Source organism: Triplophysa rosa, linkage group LG10, assembly GCF_024868665.1.
Source record: "Triplophysa rosa linkage group LG10, Trosa_1v2, whole genome shotgun sequence".
NCBI lineage: Eukaryota > Metazoa > Chordata > Actinopteri > Cypriniformes > Nemacheilidae > Triplophysa > Triplophysa rosa.
The window spans coordinates 1,195,545-1,221,927 of record NC_079899.1 but is presented as its reverse complement, the minus strand read 5'-3'; the positions used below and the strand labels follow the sequence as shown (position 1 = coordinate 1,221,927).

Here is a 26,383-nt window from a genome sequence, read left to right as displayed (position 1 = left end):
AAAACACAGTGATGTCACGGTTAGCATTTAGTTAGTTAACAACAGTCCATCGACCAAAGTGCTGCACAGTATATAAAAGTAATAAAATGGTAAAACACAACAAAAAACACTCAGTTTAAGTTCTTCCTTAAGAGAAAATAAGTACCTTCCATACTTCTTGTTTGTATTTCATCAGACACTCCAGAAGCTGACAGTGGTAAACTGAAACAATAAGACATTTATACACATTCATTCATTTAGCAGAAGTCTCTTGAAGGAAAGTCTCCACACTCAACGGCCATATTTACAATGTCTCCAGGCAAACATTTCACTCATACATGAGCAAGTCCAATCAACTTGAATAAGAGAGGGATAGAGAGATCTCACAATCAAACAACAAATCTCCCAACAGTCATTAATCCTGACATCAACTGTAGAATACGTTCTGTTTCTTGGGCTCAAATGGCGCTAACTGTTTCACGGATGTTTGAGCTACTGCACATGTGCAAAGGTTCACAACACTGTGTACAGAGCCCCGCCCCCAGAGAATCATCAGTTTAGAATCATTCACAATTGGCTCTTTTTACTGGTGGGTGGGCCTGCTTCACTAAATCGGCCGTCTCATTCATAGTAATACAACTGCAGCATCTTGGTCAAATCTTTGCATAGTGCACACAAGCTAAAGAGAAATAGAGAAAGAAGAGATGTAATCAGTGTTGTGTTGTTAGAAGTGTTTAAGTCAAGTATTGACAGAAGAGGTGTTGAGCTGTTTCACAAGGCTGAGAGGCTGAAATTCGTGTTAATTGGAAGTTCTCTGTTATTGACAGATTTTTTTACCAAATCTTATCTGAAGTCTATCCATTATTTTGACAGATTGCAATCATGGCAATTTGTTAATTCCAGTTTTGTTCAGTTTGTAGCATCCAATCATTTCCTTTCATCAGAACGTGATTGTAAGCGGCCGGAGGTACCCCTGCCCTCAACGTGTTTTTGCGAAGGGTTAAAGCCTAGTCTCAGACTAACTTAAATGTGAGAGATGCCTTGATTGAAAACAACTTGTACTGACATATCTTAAAATATATATATCAGTGCGATTGTTTTGTCTCAAAATGCACACAGTAATTTTTTTGTAAAGTATGTTTTTAAAACAATTTAATTATCCTGATAATTCGTAATAATCAATTTTATTACATGGCTTTTTGAATGCTTGATTCTGATTGGCCAGTTGCGACATTCCAAAGTTTGTTATTTTCAATTATAAAACGGTCAGTTCTGGTCCTTGATTCTGATTGGCTGAGCGGAGTTCTAAGCCGTTATAAAATACCCCAATATATAACGGCTGGCCGCACCACATAGCCTAAATATCATTTTATTTACTTTATTTTATGAAACCTTGCTAAGCATATGGAATAACCATTTTATAAAAGCAATAAGCCCCGCGAAGCAGTGGGTTACAGTGCATTTTATAACAGCTACGGGGTTTTGGCACTCCGCTTCCCATCGTGCCACAACGCCCTTAGCTGTTATAAAATGCACTGTAACCCACTGCTTCGCGGGGCTTATTGCTTTAATAACAACCGCTCAAAACTAATAACACCCTGTAACCTGGATGCAGCAAATCATTTTGAGAGGGGCAGTTTAATATTACACAAAAATGAATTATAAATATGTGTTTTAATAACATATATGACATTATATTTACAAATGATTCAACCAATTTGCCTGTTTGTGACGTTTGAACGTCCTTTCTTACTTTAAAACCGAAACTAAACGGCTTTTCCTCGCGGAAGGTCTGCATTCGTTAAAAATGAGGTAATAAAATATTTCAAATTCACATTTTATGTCCAGTTTTTTTCTCATGTGGCAAGTAGTCGTGTAAAAAGCGGGATAATGTACAAGCAGCCGGCTGTTATCATGAAATAAGCCCCTTCAGTGAGATACAAGACCCTCCGTTTCACATCCTGATCACATGGTCTGTGATTATTTCTGCCATAACAACCAGCTGCCTGGACATTATCCCTTACGTGACAGATTTTTAACGAGCCTGTCCGTCAAAATGACAGATAATGAAAAAACCTAGCGCAATCTCAGATTCTAGTCCATAAACACCTCTGTACTTAACAAAAGCTACTGATATCATACGCTGATAAAAGTCAGTGAACATTAGAGCCTGATGCTTCCATACACACCTGGATTTGAAGTGTACTGCATGGCGATCATCAGCATGGAGTATGCAGACAGATTGATGTATGCTGGAATGCCACCCTCTCTTCGAGTTGATCCCACTGGACACACAAAATCCATTTACATATTTCACCAGACATGCATTAGTACCTCCCACCACTTCTCTTAAAAACCACACTTCACGTAAACCTGAAGAAAATTCTGTCATATGTTGTATACAGTATAAACAGTGCTATCAAGTTAATGGCGATTGAAACTATCTGTCGTTAACTCGTGATTGTGTCGCTGACGTGACCTTAGAGGTTAGCTCATTCAGAAGCCCAACCATGTCTGATCTTTACACAAAAGGCTAATGAAATTTGGCGAGTGGGATTAGCCTGCCAATGCTTTAAGTATCTGTGGCTCAATGGTTTCTGGGCTCAAACTGTGATATGAAGCACCAGAACCTTTTCTCCCAGAGGTGCATGACAAGTTTGGCACCTTTCACTGCCCATACATGCTTTGAGTCCTGTTCCACCCTGACTACCCTCGATTGTAAGGGATATGTAAGCCTTCCAATGAGGGCTTACAACACGGCAGGCCAGGCCACTTAGGCATGCCATGGTCATCCTGCAGGTTTGTCCACCTTCTACATCGCCTTTTGGGGCTTCGGTACCTAGAACCATCAGCAAAGCTGTTTCCTGATCCCTGGGTCTTTTTCCTCTTTAAGCAACATTCTTTTGACCTTCTTTCAGTCTGTAGTTTAGTGATCCGCTCCAGTCTGGCACTTCTCTCACCCGCAGTGCTCGTGCAGGGATCTGCGCCAGCGTTTAATAAAGCTCATTCTCAACACGTATTTCAGAAGTCAGGTTGTTTTGAAAAGCTGTTAATAGTTTTATAAAGTTTAACTTCAGGCGAACCAAGGTGAAACTTGAGTTGAAATGCGCGATGATGCTCACGAGCGCTTTGATGTGACGCGCTTCTACCTCCAGTTTTGGGAGACGCGTGAGGAGTCACCAGAGACGCGCAGTGCAGAAACAAGCCCGAGAATAAACTAACCTAAAGACAGAGAGTCGCAACACACTAAAAGTGCTCATCTAATAGAGAGTGAAGAGCGATAAAGACCTACAGTACAGACCCCATGAACACCAGTTTAGTCATATACTGTACTCTCATTGTTTGTGCATATTCATACTTTATTGTTTTATATGTTGTCTATCTTCCTACTGTATACATATGATATAGCCAGAAGATAAATATGAATAAATAATACATCTGATTATCAGAACAACATTTTCATAACTTGCCTACATTTTAACTATGGTGAGCATTTAAATGAACTGTAATAAACTGGTATAAAATATAGAATTATAATGGGAGATTGTTTGATGAAATATATCGTTACCGTGAAATAAAATAACTCATTCCTTGAAATAGATTTTTGGCCATTCCGCCCACCTCTAGTTGAAGCTAAAGCGAATTATAAATCGGATGCGTGTAAGCATTTTGGTTTTCCCGTAACAAGAAACGAGAACGGAGAAAAGGTGACGGACATACAAAAAACAATATGCAAACACTGCCAGACTGCGGTGAAGTACAATTCGGGGAATACGACTAATATGAAGAGCTATTTGTTACATCATCACCCCGAAAAGTTTGAAGTCATGAAGATAAGAGGAGAAAAAAATAGCAGTGAGTGAAGCAGTGAATGAGGTGAGTACCTGACTGGTTGTGAGTTGTTAAAAGTTGACAAACATGTTACGTATATATCATGTATATTTTTCATGTTAATTTTTTCATGTTTCATGTTCTCAAAATTTTTATGTTATTCATTTTTATGTTATTATGTTAGTTCCTGTTTCTTACTGACTTTACTGTTCTTTGCACTTTAAAATTACCTAATCTAAAAATAATAAATGTGATCTTTGTTCAGTCTTGGTTTAATAAACACTTATGCCACATTTTTCCAAGTCTTCATTTGTTTTGTTTTGTTTTCCTGCACAAAATTCAATAAATATCGTATCGTAGTCTTCATATCGAGGTACTATCGTATCGTGAAATGTTGATACCGTTACATCCCTAGTAATACCCGTAACTAAAGTCAGTAAAATAAGCGCTGCCAAACCAACATGAGGTGATTCGTCTTATCTTTGGAATACAGAAGACTTTACTCACGTATGGCCATGGGGATGAAGGATGTGCTCAGATACTCGATGATATCTTTGTGCAGGAACGGAGGGAAGGTGGCTAAAGTAGAGATCATGGTGTAGGGCAAAGTACTGAGAATATCATCACTGAGAAAAGGCAGAAGGCAGGTTGTAGTGTAAAATATGGCCTGTCCCAGATCTGATAGAGAAGAAAGACAAACAGTCACACAAAGAAGAGGAATGCAGCCTGACCGACAGCGAGATTGAAAAAGTCATTTTCAGCAAGGAAGCGAGCATCGAGGAGAAACGACAGCAGGCGGGTGTGGACTCACCGTGTTGACCGTGCTGCAGCATGGGCACCAGGTCAAGCAAGGTGACGAGGGTGGCATAGAGGCCCTGATAGTCCAATGAGGGATATTCTGAGAGCTGAACCTCCCGACTCTGCTGGGGGGCAGCACCCCGGTCGGCCGGGGCGTCCCGCAGAACGCTGTAAAGGAGGGATCGAGTAACTGTAGGGTTGATGGAACTGACTTGTGGTCTTAGAGATGGGGTGAGTGGGAATGGCACAGGAAAAAGACACATGGTCATGGGCACGGCCAAATTGGAAGCTTCCTGGCTCTCCTTCCTGCCTGTACGGGACAGGACGCTGCTCCGAGGGAGGGGTGGGGGGGAACAGGGGAAAAAAAGAGACAACAAAGACACAAAGAAACAGCACATTACATTGAAATGGCTCTACAGAGACAGTGTAAGTAGAAAAGAACCAAAGCCAGATATTGCACACATAGGATGCAGTGTCTTGTCTCAGTGCTCTTGGTTTGTTTCGACTTTGTTCGGCTCAATTTTAAGCACACGAAACAGACGATCACTGCATCTCATGCGTATCTGGTGACAAGGAGCAAAACTATAAAAAATGGCATGTTTTCAGTGGCAGCCCCATACTCCTGCAGAAGAGCAATGCTTTGACGCACACGCTGCCCCCTCCACGCCCCCAATCCACCGAGGGGCCAGCGGCGCCAGCCAATCGCACGGCAGGCCAAAGAGCCTGGTGGCAAACACTGAGCAATGGAGGGGCTGTCAGAGATATTCGTTTTGAGGACGATACAGAGATGACACTTCGGAAACATGCTTTAGCCAAGAATAAACATGTATGTGAGGTTCGACTAAAAGCTCCCTGATCACAACACATGTTTATTGCACCAGATAAAAGAAATGTCTGTATGTCAATACATTATGATACTGTCTCAGTATCATTTCGGGGGAAATGGCATTCGACAGGCATATGGATTTCGGTTCTAGTCTATGGCAAACTGGTACGGGAGAACTGTAATGGAAAAGGAATACACTGGTTTCAAAAGCAAATGTCTCATGTTTGTGGAGGGATGAGTGTCTTTTCTTTCTTGAAAACAGCAGTGTTTTGAAGGAGGAGGAGCAACTGGAATTTGATGTGCGTAACATAAAACACAATGGTCTTTCTGTTTAATCTGAAGGTCGTACACTCTTACTGACGGTGAATGAAAGGAGGTCGCTACTGCCCCCGTTCTGGATCTCACACATATCAGAAACATGTCTCTTTGTTTTACTTCACTGCCCTCAATGTTTTCTATAAAGGTTCGTTTAATTCACACACATACAGAACACAAATTACACAAATACACACAAGTAGACAAATGGCCTTTTCTAGCCCATTTAAATCTTCTCAGTTTCTCCAAGGGATTAAGTTTATGAATAAGCACATCTATACAGTATGTTTATGACACTGTTGTGCGCCTGTTTCATGTGTAATGTGCACATTATGATTCGCTAGTCACAGGACACAAGTGTTCAATTATTTAACACTTTAAACAGACATTAAGACAAACAAATCAAAGTTTCAAAAAACTCTAGAGAACTGCCCTCTTTCATAGGGTTCATGTCAACTGATGATAACATAGACTTCTATTTTCTATTGTTTCCACAGATCAGACATAACTCGTGACAGGATGTGACCCATTCACCAGTATTATTTACATTCTCTGAATGATATTCACTACAGCCGTCTTTAAAGATGAAATAAAAATCCTGACTCTAATAAGAATGCAACATTTGCCCTTCACTAGAAAAGTGTTTTGTGGTTAACCTGTTTTCTGTGTCGTGCACTTACCTGAGCAGGGTTTGGGAAAAGTATTTCAGAGTATTTGCAATGTCTGTTCCCGATGGCACTGGGTATATATTGTGAAGCACACGGTTGTGATACTCTTGCAAGTATCGAATCTTAGAGCCAACTAAACAAACAAAAAGCAAAGTGGCACACAATGAACACTCAATGCTGTAAACACACATGTTGCAAACAACACCCAGACACATCCATGTGCATCAATGACTGCACAGCAATAGTTCTCCCCAAAAAATGATGTATCTTGAGTTCTCCCTCTAACAAACCCGTGTCCGTTCACATTTGAGATCGCGCATGTGTCATTTATGCATGCGAGCGAGTGAGGTGTTTTGCAGAAGCTGTAGAATACCGCTCATCATTTTATAAATGACGTTCCGTTTATTGCAAATAACGATCGATCCGCTTCACAAGACAATTTTGTGTTGGAGATACTGTACAGTATGTGCTATTAGGACTCTTCTGGACCCCATTTACATCCATTATATGAATCACAGAGGTCTGCGGATTTTCCATAAAAATCGTCTTTATTGTTCTACTCAAGAAAAAGTGTCACCTACATCTCAGGCTAGATGGGTGTCCTTTCCTTTTTGGATTCCATTTTACGTTTATTTCGTTGTATTGGTTACTTTGGCTCGAGCTTTGTTCAATTAGATCTTCTTTTTAGTATGTTATGTTATAAATAAAAATGCTTTTTTCCCGCAAGTACGCTCGTCTACTCCCTTTTTTTGTTGTGATCTCATGGAATCGCAACAACATTTCCAGAACGGAAGGTGGTTAACGTTTTTGATTAAAGATTACAAGTGCAAATGATTTTTTTTTTTAAGTTTACACTTTAACACTAACATTTTTTAACCAATTTGTAAATTCAGTATTCGAATTGGGGGGGGGGAGATGTAGTCAAACTACACTACTAAAACCAATTTTTTTATTATTACGCTAAAACAAAGTGATATTTTCCATTATTTGTCCAAATTTCATACTGAAAATTAAAATGACATTTTTTCATCTGAAAAACCCATGCATTCTCAAGCGCACCACACAAAGTTCACTCAAGTCTTTTACAGCCAGAAAAGTCGCTGAGAGACACGGCAGAGTGCAGGGCCCGGTTACACAAAGCACCTTAAGTTTTTCCCTTAAGTATGGCACTTAAGGGGTGATTTTCCTTTACCAAAGACAATAGGAGAATAACTTAAGTAAAACTTAAGGTATACTTAAGGACACACTTAAGGGTAAATTACACTTAAGGTGCTTTATGCAATCGGGCCCTGATCCTTAGTTTTAGAAGCGTTCATATTGCTTTCCTTTGCGTCTGTAACCGTTCACATATGATAGACGATGCCACAGGGGTAAAGTGAAAGGTGAAAGGTTTAATAATCAAAAGGTGAACTCAGGAACAAAAATAGGGAAATCCAAAAACAGGGAAACATCCAAAGGAAAACAGTACAATCCACAAACATCCACAGGAACAAAATACAATAATCCAACAGGCAATAAACTTCCACGGAACAAGGGGTACAGAACTAGTATCACAAAATACAACTAGACCAGACCCAAAACACTGGGTAAAGGGAGAACATATAGTGTCCGGTTGATGAGGTGCAGGTGAGCGGGAACAATCAACATGGCCGGAGGAGTGCAGGTGCAAGGCATTATGGGGGATGTAGTTCATGAGTTGTTACAGCGTTCCTCAATAATACTTTGCGCTCCTTTGAGAATATTTTGCTCTCCCTCACAAACATGAGCTCCGACTTAGTACACGCTAACCTTTTGCCCTCACATAAGGAATGACATCATTTTTCTTTTTCTGCATTTTTCTTTTTTTTTACATATACATGACAAACATTTTCAGGAGATTAATCCTGAACTATAAATCTAGATTATTGGCAGCTCTGTACAGACAGACACTACTGACTTTAATGCGCCCCCTCATGCTCTCGTTGCAAGGAATTGACTATTTTCTTTTATTCTGCATTTGCTCATGTGGATCTCTTAAGGGATTATCAAGATTTTTAGGACATATATTGTTCGTAATTACTGTGATCCAAATTATCAGGTGATTGACGTTTGTACTGGCAGCTCCTTAAAGGCAGTAAGAGTAGTTTGAGGGTTATATCAGCCGAGTATTCGTTGAATACATTTTGTTGTAGAGCTGGTTAGATCACAGAAGAGCTTTGTCATAAACACTGTTTACAGGTCTGTTGTTGTTGTTTGGGTCTCATGGACATTTTCTTCTTGACATTTCAGGTTGACTGCACATCTAAACATAATGTATTTAAAGAAACAAGAGTCAGGAATGAACCTAAATAATTGGTTTAGACTCTCTTAATGTACAGTGATTATTATTGAATGAATTTGCCACTGAGGGACTGTTCATACTTGGTATTAAGATGCGTTTTGGTCGATCAGATCACAAGTGGACGAAAGAGACACATACCTGTCCTGATTTCTTCAAGGGGAGGGTTTATGAGAGGTTAAATACAATGGATTTTCAGATCTTTCGAACGAACATACTAAATAGGCACATGCAGTAACGCTGGCGGAGACATACAGAGAGCAGTGGTTCTTATTTCTGCTATGACAGCCGCGAAATTGCACTGAACACTGTGAGTTTGTGTTATACATCTGGAATGCTGAGAAAACATTGTGCTTGATAGGTTTTTAGTCTTTCAACCAAACTTTTAGGTGTTCAGCCGGCAAAGTTTAAATCTTGTCTGGCTAACCCACGTTTCAGAATGTTTAGGCATATATAGTCTGTAGACGGAGAGTAGATGGTCTCTTGTGGCTGTTCGAACCTATTCAACCACATGAGCGTCTACACCATGAACACAATCCAGTCCAATGTGTTTTCGACTACCTCTGGAAGTGGTTAAAAGTGGACAAGCTCAAAACATTTCACAACCTGTTTACACCCGTATTTAGCGCCGTCCACTTGTGATCCGATCGACCAAAAGGCATCTTAATACCAGGTGTAAAGAGTGCCTCGCAGGCCTGAACGTTATCTTTTTTTGCGCATAGCACCGGTGCTACAGAGGTTTAAAGTTTTGTAGCACAGGCCTAACAGCTGTAGCACAAGTATAAGTCTGTTATCATTTAAAAACAAACAAGTGCAGGTCATCACATAAATAGACAGGTAACAGGTAAAAAGGACATTAACATTATACAAATGGATAAATTAGGGCCATATCATTCTTTGTTTTTACCAAATTCGTTTTCCTTTTTAAAAAATTAGTTCTGTATTTTCAATGCTCTACTATACAGTACAGTAGTAAATACATTTGTCCATAAAAATACTGTAATATATTATAGCATTTACTACATTAAACTGCAGAAAAATTATTGGTCACACTTTACTTTAAGGGCCAGTTCTCGGTTTTAGTAAACTATTAACTACGAGTTTTGCTTAGTTAACTCTTCATTTGTTGCTTATTAATAGTTAGTAAGGTAGTTGTTAGGTTTAGGTATTGTGTAGGATTATGGATGTGGAATATGGTCATGCCGAATATGTGCTTTATAAGTGCTTATAAACAGCCAATATGCTAATAGGCATGCTAATAACAACTAGTTAATAGTGAGAATTGGTCCTTATACTAAAGTGTTACCGTTTATAAATTTACAAGTTCATTATTTTATCATCTGGACTTTTATTTTGGCAGGTCGTCATGAAGACGCTTGAGCAGTGTTGCCAGATTGGGCGGTTTCTCGGCGGGTGGACAAAATTTGGGCTGCTTATGAAATGAAAAACCCGCCCAAGCTGTCACGATCTGCCACGACCGGGGGGTGTGGCAGCTAGGAGAAGAACCCAATTGCAGGCAGCAGGGAATTAAGGGGTTAACAAAAGACTTTTTATTTTTAAAACACAAACCAAAGACCCGCGATGGGGTAAAAACAGGAACAAGAAAATAATAAACAAGCACAGAATGAAGACTAACTAAACACTAGACTGACAAACACTTGACATGGACTAAACTAAACTGAACTGAACTGAACTGAAGAATTACTAAGACCGACGAAACAGCAACAACAGGAACAGGCAACAACAGCAAACAAGCACACAGGTAAGCACAAAGCACAAGGTACAGGGTACACAAGCACATACAATCACCGAGCACAGGACAATGAAACATGAGGGCATTTTATAGGGAAGACAAACGAGGGATGATAACACAGGGCAGGTGAGGGTAATGAAACTCGGCATGGAAGTAATACGTGATATGAGAGGGGCGGGGCCAATGACGAGACACGAGAAAGCACATGGAATGTCAAAAGATAAACACCCCATGACTTTCTCACATTAAACATAAGGGATCTGTCACGATCCTGCCACAAGACTAGAAAATCCTGAACAAGAAGGCAGGACCATGACACAAGCAGCTTGCCTTTTCTTTGCTTTTGATTAGTGAAGTTATTTCAAAACGTTCGAAAATAATGTGTAGTTCAGTCATAAACACATTATTCCTTAACACAGCCCTAATTGGTTCAGTTTAACCAATCAGGTCTGGGATAGGGAGACCTCACCTGTCAATCAATCTACAGTTGAGATCATGTGATGGCTCGTGAGTGACAGGGTTTTGGAGCGATAAAGGACCAGATTTTGTATATTGAAGCGATCGCAATGCCAAAGTGGCTCAAATATATGTTGCACGGTAGGGCGAGTAACTCAAATCTCACAACATGGATTACACATGTGGTGACAGACGACTCGAAGACTGTAAATATAACTATAACTGAATTCACAGCAGTTGAATGATTTAATAAAAATCAAACTGAATATGGGATTCTACTAACGTTACTTCTGTTCATCATACTCGTCCTTGACAGCTGCTGGACTTGCTAAATTTTGCATTATATGTTCTGCAATATATACTTCACGAAAGACGTACTGTAGTTCTGTCAGATGTTATGGCAACTCTCAAAGGTATAAGCGCATTATTGTTGCTGCTGTTCTTTTCTTGTTCTGTTGTGTGTATCAATGAATTGCACATGTTTGGCTGCTGTGGTGTGTGAATGAAGTTCATGAATGAGTAGAAAATGCCTACTCAGCTTTCCGAATCCCATTAATTATAGGGGGGAACTTTTTGCACAAAATGTGTTTTTTGAGGGTTAAAGTCATTGGTTAATTTATTGATTGTCGCTTTGAAGTGGTTTCTGGACATATTAGTCCTATTTTCTAACTCTCTTCAATGCTATTTGATCCATTTTCCTGGTTTAAATATATTTTTTCATCGTGTCATAGTTCGTTTTAAGGAGATAAAATGGCCATTATCATCGTTGATTGACATTGCAATGCATTTCTATCACATTATTTTGGCAGTTAAAATTTGGGCTGGGCGGGTTTTATTGAGCCTTTGGGCTGGAAATTGTCCACCCAATCTGGCAACATTGCACTTGAGATTCAGTGTAGCTTCACTTTAAAAAACAGTGAAAAGTTCGTAAAATAGCACTTGCGGCACTATGTCACACTGTACAGCCCTGCCTCAGACGCTACACTGGAGACTCAAAATCCAGCCGGGCACTGAGCAAAACATCACATTGTTTCATTTAAGAATAAATTACATGATAATAGATCTTATATATGGGGACAGTTCAACCAACAAGAAACATTTTGTCATCATTTACCCGCCACCTGTGAGTTGTTCTAAATGTCTTTGTTCTGATGAACACAGAGAAAAATATTTGGAAAAATGCTCATAACCAAACAGTTCTTGGAACCCATTGACTCCCATAATAGGAAAAAAAATTGTTCTGTTGAACACAAAAGAAGATATTTTGAAGAATGTAGGACATCGAATAGTTCTGGGGCACTTTTGACTACCATTATCATTTTTCCTACTATGGTAGTCGATGGGGTCCAAGAACTGTTCTTCCAAGTATCTTTTTCTGTGTCACCAAAACAAAGAAATGTAGCCTATACAGCTTGGAAGGTGTGTAAACAATAACAGAATTTCTCTTTTTGGGTGAACTATCCCTTTAAGTTATTTTCATTGAAACTATAAACATGTTTTATAAAAGACTGATCGGACTAAATTATGCCATGACAATGTGCACAGTATGATATCATCTGTTATTATAAACACATGAAAAAACATGTTGCTTAACATGCTATTGCAAATGGCTGTTTACACTGCGAAATAAGGGGAAAAACGCTTCTAGTCGAAAGATCTTTAATAACGTGTTTTTACTGCCCCCTATTAAAGCCCATCATATTAAACATTATAACATTATTGACACTATTAAACATCATGACAGATGAAGTCGAGTCAGGGTTATATTTAGGCTAACTATAATGTCGCGGTTTCGTGTGAATAGATGTGTAAAACTAACGAGAGATTTGCAGATGATCGTCGTTTAAAAAAGATCTCGAGCTAGAAACGACCTTGAAGAAGACTTCTCATACCTCCTGAAACTGGTCTCATTGAATATCTTAAACCCGTTTAATACCGCCGTATCTAACGGTATACATATTGCATTTATACAACACACATTCAAAGAGCGTGTTGCTTTAACAACCGCTCCCGTCGCGCGCTCATAATAATAATAATAATAATGATGTTATCATACATTGTACAATACAATAGATGATAATAACATGAAGACACTTACATTGCTCTGCTTTCGTTGACATGTTGGTTTTTCTCCTGGATTCATCGAGTGAATGTGTGAGAGATGTGTGTCGTCTGTGTGTCGTGCGGCAGCGCAAAAAACGGAATAAACGCGCGCGCGCCGCGGTCACACGCGAAAAACCTTCATCACCTCACAACTTCTCACACAGAACACCTTCATTACTTCAGATACGCTTTTATTATGATATGATTTGACATCTAAAGCTCCACGAATGTCTTTTACATACAAGGGCTTGTTCTGTGTCGAATCATTCTCCACCCAGCACGAGCAGATGGTCTAAAAATAAATATTGACTTTATTTACTTCACATATATTACACCTGCCCTGAACGGATATTATATTTCAATATGTTTTTTTCTTATTTATGATTTTAAAAACACTGCATCAATGTGTAAATGTGTTTCAATTCAGAAAAAAATCTCTGCTTTCTACTTCAAGACCTTAACATCTGTAAATGAAACGATCATTTGGCCTTTTTTCAGAACTAACAGCAGTATAAGAACAATCTAGAAAAAATACTTGAATATTAACAATGGTTTTGGGTGTAAGAATGCTACAGAAGTCTTGTACAGTCTGTGCTTCAACACAACATTGACTGATGTTAACAAACCTGTATTTATACAAGAATCTGGTAGTTTGAAACTTATAAATACAATCTCTTTTAAATGAATTTTCTTCTATGTGACTCAGTCTGAAAACACCTAGCTGGTCTTTTTTTGTGATTTACTACATAAAAGCATCCAACATCATGTAAAGAACATTGTGTGAACATCTGAGCGAGCAATGCCATTTCAAAAAAATGATATCAATGTTTTAGATTTGATCAAATTTGAGTATTGAAACCACAATATATACTATAATGCTTTGGTCTTTTTTTCTGGTTATGAGTGTTTTGATGCTTGTCAGGCTCGTCATCAGATTGTGACATTTTAGCCGCCATTTCACAGACGGGGTTTTAAGATTTAAGATCTTTGCACATACAGTCCGACATTTTCGTATTTGGCGCTGGTTTGTACGGTGTCTCTGGATTGTCAAAACGTCTCTCAAAATGCTTGCTACGGCTACGAAAAACGCAGAAAATCGAACCCAGTCCGGAGGCAGAGGGTAAATGTGATTGTGAACGTGAGGTCGTATTTATTTTTTAACGTGCGGAAATTTCGGACTCAGTGTGCAATGGCTTTCGAAGTGCAACTCTATAAGAATGTTACTGAAAGATTACAGATACACTTCCTTTTATATCTGTTCTGTGTCTGGAATGTTCTGAATTTTGTATTTAAAATAGCACATTTTACAGACCAAGTCAAGGAAGTTAACTCTGCGTTTATTCATTTGTTCATTTATCAGAAGCGATGATATATACAGTATGAAGAACACCCTCATCTAATGTTACTGAGGGGACAGAAGAGAAGTGATGCTGAACACAGGTCTCAGTTTCCCATCAGGACAGTGAGCGGTGACGTCAGAGAATGTTCTGAAAGAGTTTCCTCAACAGAATTGTGTCTGTAAGCCAAAACCATAACACAAAGGAGACATGAGGTTTTTCACACACTGACAATGTTTTATTAGTGAGCACACGCTCACGCGCACCCACATGCGCACCCACACACACACACACACACACCCTCTACAGGTTACTGAAGAACACTAAAGAGTCGACGTGGTGTGTCAAGAACATCAGCTGCTGTAATGTCCTTCAGAACTCAAGCGTCTTCTCTTTCTCGTCCGAAATTCCTCCAGGAATTCTAGACAAATGTCAGGAGTCACGTCCTAAAAGCAGAGGATGTGATTGTCAAAGGCTTTCAGATGGGTAATATTTCTCCAGTCAATCACAGGCGAATAGTGGTGTACGGACATCTTTACCTTCCCCTCTTCAGTCGACTGTTGAAGAAACTCACAGAGTTCTTGTTTCAGGTCATTATACTCTGAGCGGAAGACAAACACAAGATTCCTCATGTGACAGGAGAGAAACAGCTCATAAACATGACCACACACACACACATTTCAATTCGATTTGAGTTTATTTCTATAGTGCTTCATACAACTTACATTGTATCAAAGCAGCTGTGCAGAAAAACACTGGTTCTCAGAATGACGAATATATTTGACACACATACATGCACTGTTAAAAAATGATTCTGGAGGGTGTTAAATATAACCCAATAAAATCAGTTAAATTTTAACTAAAAATATTGGTCAGCGAATAAAATATACAATAATTGGTACATTCTACCTACACTACCTACTTTTTATGAGTAATAATGGCAACTTAAAAAAACAAGGTAGAATTTACCCGAAAATATTAGCTATGACAATGCGGAGTGTGCGCGCATGCATCAACGCTCCGGCGGGAAATTAGGAATCATGAGACGCATACTCTTCAGATTCGCTGACAGGATTTGTGGAGCAGCCGGTAAGTTTTTGTTCAACTTCTTTATATCATCATGAATGCAAAAGTTGACTTACTTAAATGTAAGCTCTACCGTTATATTCTCCTTTGGGTTAAAAGAAGTTACGCTGTTTTGTTATCAGTACAAGTGAGGCGAGTCGCAGATATTAGATAATATAGGTGGTGAATATCTCTCACAACATAAGAAGATATGTGAATAATGTTTATTTAACTAATGTAAAAATTGACATGCATTTTGTTTTTATTTTTAACAGGTAGGAGAACTTGAAAGGCAAACAAAGTGAAAGTGCTGGTGATGCATAATCCCACAGCTGAGCAGGACTTGTATGTCAATTGAAATTGATGTTAAGAATAAGAAAATTGCTTTGAGTGTATATTTTGACATTCAGTGAAGACATTGGTTTGTTTTTAAATAGAAAATGTTCAAGAATTTTTAATGTGAGCAATAGTTGTATTTGAACTTGAATAGAAGGGCTCTTTTGTACTTGCATTAGGGTTTAATAATTTAAAGATGAAATGTTTGTGTCAGCAGTCCATGTTTATTTTAAAATGGAAGATGTTCAAGAAGTAATTTGTAAAAGTGAAGTGGTATGTCACTTGAAATTGAATGTAAGAGGATTTAAGTGTTTAAAAAATAAAGTGTGTTCATTGGAAAAATGTAATTACAGTCTCCTTTCACCATTTTTAAGTTAATTCAACCATCTTTTAATAAGTAACTTTTAATTTTTTATATTGGCTATATATTACTAATAACAATTAGGTAGATGAACAATACCTGCTGCAAAGGGTAAAAATTACCCAAATTTTACCCAAAGTAATTACTTGTATAATACAGTATATAAGGTCAAATTTACCCAATTTAATTTAGTTTGTTATAACTTATAAATTTAGGTGCACTTTACTCAGAAATATGGGGTAGAATATATTCCTTTACAGTGAATGCAAATTGTTACCTCAATTTTATTGAGTAGATTTTTATAGGTTGTTTTTAGTGTGTGTAAAGCAGTGGTTCCCAAACTTTTTACAATGGCGTACCCCCCCAGGGATTTAACATCATTCTGCGTAGCCCCTTTCTTACAGTAACAATTGTGGTCTCAAACATTTTTTTATTTGCATTCTAAATACATGCCACGCTCGCATTGCTGCAGTAATTCAGGTAAAAGGAGCCCCAACTAAGTATTGAGTGCTGTACATGCTCATACTTTTCATGTTCATACTTTTCAGTTGGCCAAGATTTCTAAAAATCCTTTCATTGTATTGGTCTTAAGTAATATTCTAATTTTCTGAGATACTGAATTTGGGATTTTCATTAGTTGTCAGTTATAATCATCAAATTAAAAGAAATAAACATTTGAAATATATCAGTCTGTGTGTAATGAATGAATATAATATACAAGTTTCACTTTTTGAATGGAATTAGTGAAATAAATCAACTTTTTGATGATATTCTAATTATATGACCAGCACCTGTATATATATATATATATATATATATATATATTAGGGCTGTCAAAATTAACGCGTTAACACGTTAACGCAAATTCCTTTTAACGGCACTAATTTTATTAACGTGCGATTAACGCATGCAGCGCGCATTTTCTGTTTGAACCTTGGCCTTGCCCGTAGTTTGAGAAAGTAAACGATGCAGCAGCAAACAGAAATGGAGAAATAAATAGGTCTTCTGAACATAAAATTCATATATAAAACGATGTCTGATGGTTCTGTCGACAAGACTAAAGTGATCTGCATTTATTGTCGATGTGAATTAAGTTATCACCGCAGCACGTCGAGTTTAAAATATCACTTGAAGCGAAGCATACAACTGACGCAGCTCTCCTCCTCCTCGCGGCAGACCACACTAGATTGTTTTCAGCAGAGACGGATGGCCAACTCCACAAGCAACAGACTCACCACATCGATAGCTAAATGGGTGGCTACAGCATGTAGGCCAGTTAATGTAGTGGAGGACGAGGGTCTACTTGAAATTATTCGCATCGCATCTAACGATTACACATATGAACTACCTTCGAGAGCCACTGTTACAAGATTCACGACTCTTACGAAGAGGAGAAAGCGAAAGTTGAGGAGGCGATAAGACAGACAAACACGGTTGCGCTCACCAGAGATTACTGGACTTCCCTCAGTAACCATAGCTACCTGGGGGTCACGGCTCATTATTTTGACACACACTGGAAACTACGGTCGTACGCTTTGACCGTCATGAAGACAGACGAGAGGCACTATGCTGACGTTTGCGCTGAGCACTTTCTGCAGGTAGCCAGACAGTGGAATATTGAACTCAAAATTAGCCCACTGACCGCCGATAGTGCACGCAACATGATTGCCGCGGCCAGGCAGCTTCCGTTCGAGCATATGCCTTGCATTGCACACAGCCTCCACCGAGCTATCACAGTTGCGAAAATGTAAACATGCTTGTGCAAGTAAATAGCTCAGTGCAGAGAAAGAAGTAATGGGAACCTGTGTTTTTCCAGTTTTTTTTCATGTGTTTAATAGACATGTACAAGTTCTTTGAAAAACATCTATGACCTTTGAAACATGTCTAGTCTCCATGCTCTATGTTGAGTATGGTTTCACTAATAATAAACAATATACATTTGCATAAAGCATCAATATTTGTCCATGCCCATGTTGATTAGAGTATTAAAAACTTGAAAAGTATTCATTTAAGGTACATTTATAATGGATAAAAATGTGCGATTAAGTTGCGATTAATCACGAGTTAACTCATTACAATCATGCGATTAATCGCGATTAAATATTTTTATCGATTGACAGCCCTAATATATATATATAAAATAACCATTCCTCTGAATGAGAACACACACACATAGGCATGATTGAACGCTTACGGTAAATGATGTCGAGCTGCTGTACGTGATCCAGTGAAGAGATGCAGGACAGCAGCACATCGTCACACGTCACAGATTCAGTTTCGGCCTTCTTCTCGTACGCCAGCAGTGTGTCGGACTCGTCCAGCAGAAACGCAACGCCCGTCTCTACGTACATCCGCTGAAATGTATGATTTTATTATATACAGAGACTAACTGGGGCTAGTTGTCACATGCGTGTTCATTCTCTCTCAGAGCTTCATACACACCCGAATTCTTTCTTTATAACACTTCATACATGTATGGGAAATGTGAACGGTTTTGTTTGTGACGAACCTTACAGCCGGTACACATGCACAGTTCAGATCTCCAGTGATAAGGCCAAAACACAGCGGCTTCTCTCATCTTCTTCATGTCGTTGACCTTCAGCTCTTTGTAAACGCATCTGTCAGTGTTTGTCTTGTGTTGGTGACGTGTGGTCTCAGACTCGTGCTTCATCTGCTGCACGCGGGTGAAAGTCACACACATCATGTTTAGCAGATGAAAAGCTTGTTTTGTGTTTACCAGTGTACCCTTTCAACATTACGAGGAAGATGGGTAACATAACTCTCATGGTCAAATGAGAGTCTTTCAAACGGCTGTAAGAACAGTAAACCGTTCCACTCACACTTCAACATTTGACATCCGTCTGTTGGGCATTATAGGGCCGTGTAAGAGACTCTATGCTCATTCAGTTCCATCACCGATTGGACTTGATCTTAGCCTTTTTTAATCTGCTCTACATTATCGTCATTATACAGAAGTGATGTTCATCTCTAGTGATCAACACAGCTGGATTCCCACTCTTATTATTATTATATTATGTCAATGCTTTCTCATTAGCTGCCTGTTTAAACAGCTACACAGGATTTTTTAGTAGTGTCATGACCGTTTGTAAGCTCAGTATTTGCAGTACACTCTTGGTTCAATCATACACATTAATACACACATACACAGGGATGCACATAAGTGGTGCGCAGGTGCGCAAAATTCAAAATGCGCTCTGTAAATAAGTTTAGAACGCTCATTTGCGTACTGACATGGTTGAAACCTTTTGATGCACAATCACTGTTTTAGACCGACTAAATGTAATACTGGATAAGATTTACGTTTACTGAATGCTGCCAAATCACTGATATGTCGTTTGTTCACGGTGATAAACGGGACCTGGGTATAAATTATGAAAAACGGAGTAGGCTATTGGCTTTGTTGGTTCTGCTTTCGTGACTAGAGAAGCACGCGGCACGCGCAACCTCTGTGAATGTCTGGAACTGCGCTGCACGTCTACCAAAACACCGCTTCTCTTAAACTTTCTAAAAGGACAAGCTGTTTAAACTTGACACTTGCACGCAGCTTGTGTTTCTCTATGCTATACTCGATCCTAGCGCCGCACCGCAAGTCTCCATGTGCGCTCGCAAGTGCACTTCCCAGCAACCTGCCAAAAACCAAAAAGGTTGTCGTTTTAGGTTTCAAAATTGGTGTTGAAAATTCATATTTACTAATGTAAAAAGAAAAACAAGAAGAAATACATTATCATTGTATTTTAAGTGTACTTTAAAGTAATATAAATATAGTATTATCCCACTTTATTATTTTGTTTATTGTTCATTAAAAAGTAACTACTTTTTTACTTTTATTTTCAATGTGAGCACCAAACCGAATCTCCAGGTGCTCTCTTGAGAACCAGATAGAAAAACGTATGTGCACCCCTGCACATACATCTCTTTTTCTTACCGTTTCATTTATCTGATAACTTGTTGAGGCCACATCACGGCAGCTTGTGGATGAAGAGGATTTTTCATCTCCCGCATGAGCAGCATTGGCTTGAACTTCATTCAAAGGTGAAACTATAAGACACATAACACACTGAATTTGATCCCAATGAACCGAGCAGATTTCACTCATCGCTGGAACTAAACCTCAATGACATCCTTCTGCAGACAACTATTAAAGGGGTCATATGACACGGCTGAAAGGAATATTATGGTTTGTTTTAGATGTAATGTAATGTGTCTACAGGATTTAAGGTTCAAAACGCTGTATTTTCCACACACCGTGCATGTTTGTACTCCTCTTTGCTCCGCCTCTCTGAAACGTGCAGATTCTTTACAAAGCTCATGGCTCTGAAAAGCGAGGTGTGCTGTGATTGGCCAGTTCACCAGTGCGTAGTGATTGGTGGAATACTGCAAGCGTGTAACGCCTCTGACCATATTTGGAACATCAGGTTCCTCTTCATTTGTACTGACAGGTACGCCCACCTTACTTGAGTATACATTTGGGCGGTCTTAGTCAAATCAGACCACCAACTGATGTAGATTTGTGGGGGTGTGGTTACACGAGGTGTTTCAGTCAGGTCTGGGTGAGCATTCGCTTTTACATAGAATGACTCTTTTGTTCCCACACTTTCATTTCTGCAATTTTACACGTCTAATACTTGCATGAGCAACTTACAAAGACACACCAAAGACACAGAAAAACACGTATTCGTGCCATATGACCCCTTTAAGATGTATTCATGTGTTCATCATATCTACATCAAACATCCTACAACCAGAATTTCAACTGCCAACCTGCAAAGTGAGCAGCGTAAGTCCAGAGGAACGGCGCCCGATTCATACAGCCGACACAAATCATCTCCATCAGAGCGTCACTGTCCATCGCCGGATTGTCCAGATGCTGCAACATCAACAAAACATCACATCAGCTCTTGCAAACCAAACAAACGCACCAGAAGATATCGGGGTGAAAATGTACCCTTGCGTGGTACCAGTCCTCACACACGATACACTGAATCATTTCTTCATTCACCTTAAAAGAGCGAAGAAACCAACACATGAACATCAGTTCATCACGTCATTCTTCATACAATGATCAAGAAGAGTAAACGTCTGAAGTACCTGATCATCTTCATCTGGATAGTGTCGGTCACATGAACAATAACGGCCAAAGTAGTTGTGATTGTACACATTCTTTACATTCACTCCGTCTTTCTCCTTTGAACGGCACAGGATAAAGCCTTACATTTAGGTTTTTAATGCATCTTACATTACGTCCATCTTAAAACACTCACAGGACGCAGTTTGCATGTGAAGCCGTCAAACTTCTGGTTGCCACAATCGCAGCGGAACTTCCTGTGATCAGAAACATGAGTCATTCAGTAGAGAAGAGAAGAACATCCTTTCTGATCAATGTGACTGAAAAGTGTTTCTATCGCTCTACAGAAGCCACGATCACAGCTGTAAATGGATGAATTTCACAGACCTTTTGGTGTAGAGTTCAGAGATGTCGTGACCGTCATGACAGTGGTTGGCACAGGCGAGACACACACCTGCGGGCTCCATGTCAGGCCCTACACACGTGTTACACGCAAACACGGCCTGTCTCTTCATGTAACCCTACAAACACAACACACTATAAACAACTCAACACAACTCTACAAGTCATGCTGAAGAAAACATCTCGCACACACAACCTCTCTCTCTCTCTCTCTCTCTCGCTCTTTCTCTCTCTCTCACACACACACACACACACACACACACACACGTTTCCAAGGGGGACCAAGTTTCTGATCATCTCTTGTTGGGACGACCCTTTCTAATAAAGTAATGACTTGTAAAAAATCCAGAGAAGCCTGATGTACACACTACTTGAATAAAGTTCAAGTTCATTGACATTTATTTGATGTTGGTCATCTTAACTAAAGCAGGCATGTGATCAGCCAAGGACAAAAAAGAAGTAAGACCGCACGCACCCTCGCCCAACCCCAATACCCCCCCAAAAATAGTCTTTCATTTTACTAATTAAATGTTACATGATTAAAAACAGGAAACTGTTTGCCAAAAATAGATATTTTTCACTTAGCAAAGCAAAAACAAACTATTATCATTTTCCAATTCCGTCTGTTCTTGACTGCTTCCCCCTGTCACGCATAAGGCGTGGGAAATGACCTATTGCAGTGGTTCCCAAACTTTTTACAATGGCGCACCACCCCCCCCCCAGGGACTTAAAATCATTCTGCGTACCCCCTTTCTTACAGTAACAATTGTGGTCTCAAACATTTTTTTATTTGCATTCTAAATACATGTAATTTTCTTTTATCAAACAATAAATGATATATGACTCATATATAAATAAATGACTCACTGTTTAATGAGATGGATGTGCTTGAAATGACTTGCATAACTCTGTGATGTTTGGTTGTATCGGAGAAAGTCTGAGTCTCAAATCATTCTCTATGCAGAGTCTGTGTCGATATTTGGTCTTTATGTGGGTAAGTGCTGAAAACCCACTCTCGCAAAGATACGTTGTGGAGAAGGGCAGTAATGTTTTCAAAGCGCGATCGGCTAAGGCACGATACTCTGCATGCAAAGCTATCCAGAAGTCTGTCAGTAATTTTTGTGTGAAGTCACATGCGGTACGTAAAGACATGCGCTTACGCATGAGTGGATGCATATTTTTTGATTGGATGTCATAAATTTGACCTTTTATGGCACTACGTGACTACTATTTTGCTGTGTGTACACTAGAGGGAGCATGTCTTTATATTCAGCTTGTGAGAAAAACATGCCTTGATTGTCAGGTGCGTTATAATTAAGTAAACAGTAGATTTCAGGATTTTGTTCATGTACCCCCTCTGTCACCTGGCGTACCCCAGTTTGGGAACCACTGACCTATTGGGAACTTCAACTGTGCTGAAATAGTGGTATTATAACACCTAGTCCTATTAAGCCAATCAAATGTTTATTAGTTTAACAGTCACCTAAACAATATTTAATCAAATAGGTTGATGGTTTGTGCAAATATCTTATGCTAATGTCAAATACGATGGCATTTACAAATGGCCCTTGAGTAGTTTATACTAGGCCTACTTTAAATGTTATTGTAATCAGCAATAATTCCTTTAACAATAATTGAACAAAAAGTAAAGAATATTGTGGCCTCACGAGACTTCCACACACAGCCACTAGATGGCGCATCTACGTCATTCATACAGCGGGCAAACGGTTTTAGATCATTTAAATGTATGCTTTCAGTAGAGACTTCAACGCGTTTATATTACAGGGACTAGATCGGCCATTTGTATAGTTGCCGTTTGTATAGTTTCAAGTCATCAAATCACGGAATGGCCTATTTTAGTCTCTGTATATAGATCATGTTTTAATGTTAAATCATATCATATAGACGTCTCAACTTCCAGACTCGGGATTTTCTGTAAACGCTGTTCTGTTCCCCACTTCATAAAAAATGACACCACACACATTTCTGAGTACCAACACAGCCGTGTTTGGCTTCTATTAGTCTGTTTGGACTCTCTGGAAACAAAGTTAACTCCAAAATGATGTTCTTCTGAATGAAGCGGTCGATCAGCATTTATAACAAGCGTGTGCATGACGTAGAGAGCGTATAAATGATCCTGTTGGCCAGCTGTATGATACGCCCTTTTCACAATGACGTCACTTAACTTCCGCCTTTTTGCAAAGCAGTGTATCATAACATCAGTCTTGCAACAAACAAGAAGAAAAAGAAGAAGAACTTCCGTTTTGCAGTCGCGCTGGAATTTAACAACAGTGAGAAAATAAACTGACAGAACACGTATTCAAGGACTTATCCTAGCACCTTCACGAACACAAAAAGAAAACAAAACACTTACCTTCATAATCAAACAGTTACTGTTCAACGAAGAATTTGTATCCTTTCTTTAGCTTTGATCTTGTCGTTAGCGAAAATTTGTCTGCAAGACGTTGTACATCATCTAGACGTATTTGTGGCAGATGTGCAAGCCACTTGGTAAACTCCTTTCTGAGGCGCTAGCGGAAGTAACTTCTTCTTCTTCTTGAGTTTTACTGGCGGTTGGCAAACCAGCTTATAGGTGCATTACCGCCACCTTATGAACTGGAGTGCTAACGGAAGAAATGATACACTGCTTCGCGGCAGAACGGAAGATGCGTGACGTCATGTGAAACGTCACTGCCGTTTGAGAAATATTTTGATGCAGTGGCGACATCAGAGTCAAGTCCAACACAGAAGAAATGCTATAAAAAACGAAACACGTTTTTTTTTTGTATTAATTATTATTTGCTAATTTCGTTTATTCTTGTTGTTGTTAATTTCCATATCATGTCACTTAGTCGAGGCTATGTGGTAGCCCTATGCACACAGTTTACTCAGTCACACACACGAAGACGATAATAAAAGGCAGAAAGGGGTGGGGTAAAGTTATGCCCTCTCTCTACTCCAGCACACACACACACACACACACAGCAGAGGGCTGTAGTGGAGGCTAAACGCAAATAAATGCAGTTTACCCATCTCTGACATGTTACCTTTTTGTTAATCCGCCTCTCCGATCGCAGATAATGTTAGCTGTAACAGTTTGCTCTGGTCCATTTCTCACAATGATGAACCGACAAAGTTATTACGAAGCGCGTTGTTTAATGTCGTCAGCGAAAGCTCCATCCATCACTACACCATTTGACAATCACTTGAACTCCCGGGTGGTTTCACGAATTTATAAAGAAAACAACAAAACCTCTAAAGCAGCTTACTCTCCTTTTCTCCTTCTGCTACTTTTCTCTCACATACGTGAATACCCCGCACCCGCACTACTTTCCCCATCATTCAGTACGGCCAGGACTACAAACCCCATGCTTCTTAAAGGGACAATGCCCATATTCCCGCAACATGTCAGAAATAGTTTATCCACCTCTCAACAGTTTATGCACTTCCAGAAAACCATTAAGTAGGCCTACCACTGGTTATAAACATTAGACAACACCAGCCTCCACCATCATCAAAAACACCCCTGGACAACATATAAGTAACAGGACAGGACCGCTAGCATAACTGAGGCACGCATTCGGGCAGCAAGTAGCCTATTGGACAAGCCACGCACCAGTTAGAAATGACATCAATCAAACAACAACTTGAAATGGATTCTGTGCGCTGCAAATCAAATGTAACAAGTTTACTCAGCGACCAATAAGCATTGACCAATGATGACCAAGCCTAGAAACATGTCATGAACAACCAAAATTATGCGTTTTCCCCGTTCATTTTATTTCATTTAAGTTACAGTTTGCACATTTAATATTAAAAGAATAACTAAAAGGCATATTTTTTGGGCCACACCATGGCCTGTGGAAGGAGGGGCATCAATGACCGCTATGGGGGCACGGCCCTCGAATGCCCCACCATAGCGTAGAAACACCAGAGAGATTCAGATTCAGTGATGTGGTGTGAGCAGCAGTAGATGATAAAATGAACAACACTGAAACCTCACGACATCAACTCATGTTTAATTCATTGAATTGAACTTGCCTGAGTTTAACTTTACTAAATGTGAATTTGTGATATTCGTTTGTAGAGATTTTTTTATTTAGTGAGGAAAACAATACATTGATTAACCTTAGGAAACAATACAAATGTACAAGGTGTAAATGTCCAGACAGTATCTGCTGGAAGCGAGAGAATGAACAAACTAAATCAAAACAGCTGACTAAGACTAAACAAAACCGTGTGTGCTTCATTTAGCCTCACGTGAACCTTATTTCAAATACAATGATTGTTCAATGATGACTGAAAAGCACTGTTCTAACAATACATGCGCTCAGTGTCCGACAGGTTTTCACTTCTTTAGACGCAGCGTTAAGTGCATGAAACATGTAGAAACATGGCCATAGCAGAGAGTTGGTCATTTGATCTTATTTGCACTCCAAACGTCTTTTATAAGCTGTAATGCGGTTGTATATGAAGAATTTCAGGTTCTTCCAGTCTCGGTTCTTTAAAGCTTCAGGTTCAGCCCTTAAACATTTCTCACAGTCACTCTTGGCTGGTACAGTACATGATGTGATGAAGTGCATCATGTGTCGTTCCACCGCCTGCACCTCCGGCGGCTGCCAGGGATTTTTCTTCCCGGTAGTTTTACCTTAAAGGGTCGAGAAAACAAACAGATTACAGTTACTGGAGTCAAACACCGATGTCTGTGCCTGAACTGAAATCACCACTGAGGAAAAGGCATTTCTTTGCT

The 26,383-nt window shown here is 39.4% G+C and overlaps 2 protein-coding genes across 9 annotated transcripts in view; both read right to left on the bottom strand.

Moving 5' to 3' along the window:
• Window positions 1-13,254, bottom strand: part of LOC130559910 (protein unc-79 homolog) — a 57,306-nt gene extending 44,052 nt beyond the window's left edge. The window contains exons 1-6 of the mRNA XM_057343251.1: window positions 13,042-13,254; window positions 6,430-6,550; window positions 4,622-4,935; window positions 4,318-4,488; window positions 2,169-2,264; window positions 146-201 (exon numbers count right to left, since the gene is read on the bottom strand). Of these exons, the coding sequence (XP_057199234.1) occupies window positions 146-201; window positions 2,169-2,264; window positions 4,318-4,488; window positions 4,622-4,935; window positions 6,430-6,550; window positions 13,042-13,063 (780 nt within the window). The 5' untranslated portion in view covers window positions 13,064-13,254. The remainder of the gene's footprint in view (window positions 1-145; window positions 202-2,168; window positions 2,265-4,317; window positions 4,489-4,621; window positions 4,936-6,429; window positions 6,551-13,041) is intronic.
• A 1,118-nt stretch (window positions 13,255-14,372) lies between these two features.
• LOC130560852 (putative E3 ubiquitin-protein ligase UBR7) overlaps window positions 14,373-26,383 on the bottom strand; it is a 30,829-nt gene continuing 18,818 nt past the window's right edge. For 4 of the 8 annotated variants that reach the window (XM_057344899.1, XM_057344900.1, XM_057344901.1 and 1 more), the window contains one exon: window positions 25,636-26,281. In XM_057344899.1, coding sequence (XP_057200882.1) covers window positions 26,058-26,281 — 224 coding nt within the window. In that variant the 3' untranslated portion in view covers window positions 25,636-26,057. Of the gene's footprint in view, window positions 14,830-14,922; window positions 14,985-18,339; window positions 18,500-18,654; window positions 18,820-20,091; window positions 20,205-20,927; window positions 21,034-21,111; window positions 21,166-21,254; window positions 21,351-21,427; window positions 21,489-21,618; window positions 21,753-24,007; window positions 24,338-25,635; window positions 26,282-26,383 lie in introns of those variants that run through there. The other 4 variants (XR_008963763.1, XM_057344904.1, XM_057344903.1 and 1 more) reach the window with 4 other exon arrangements.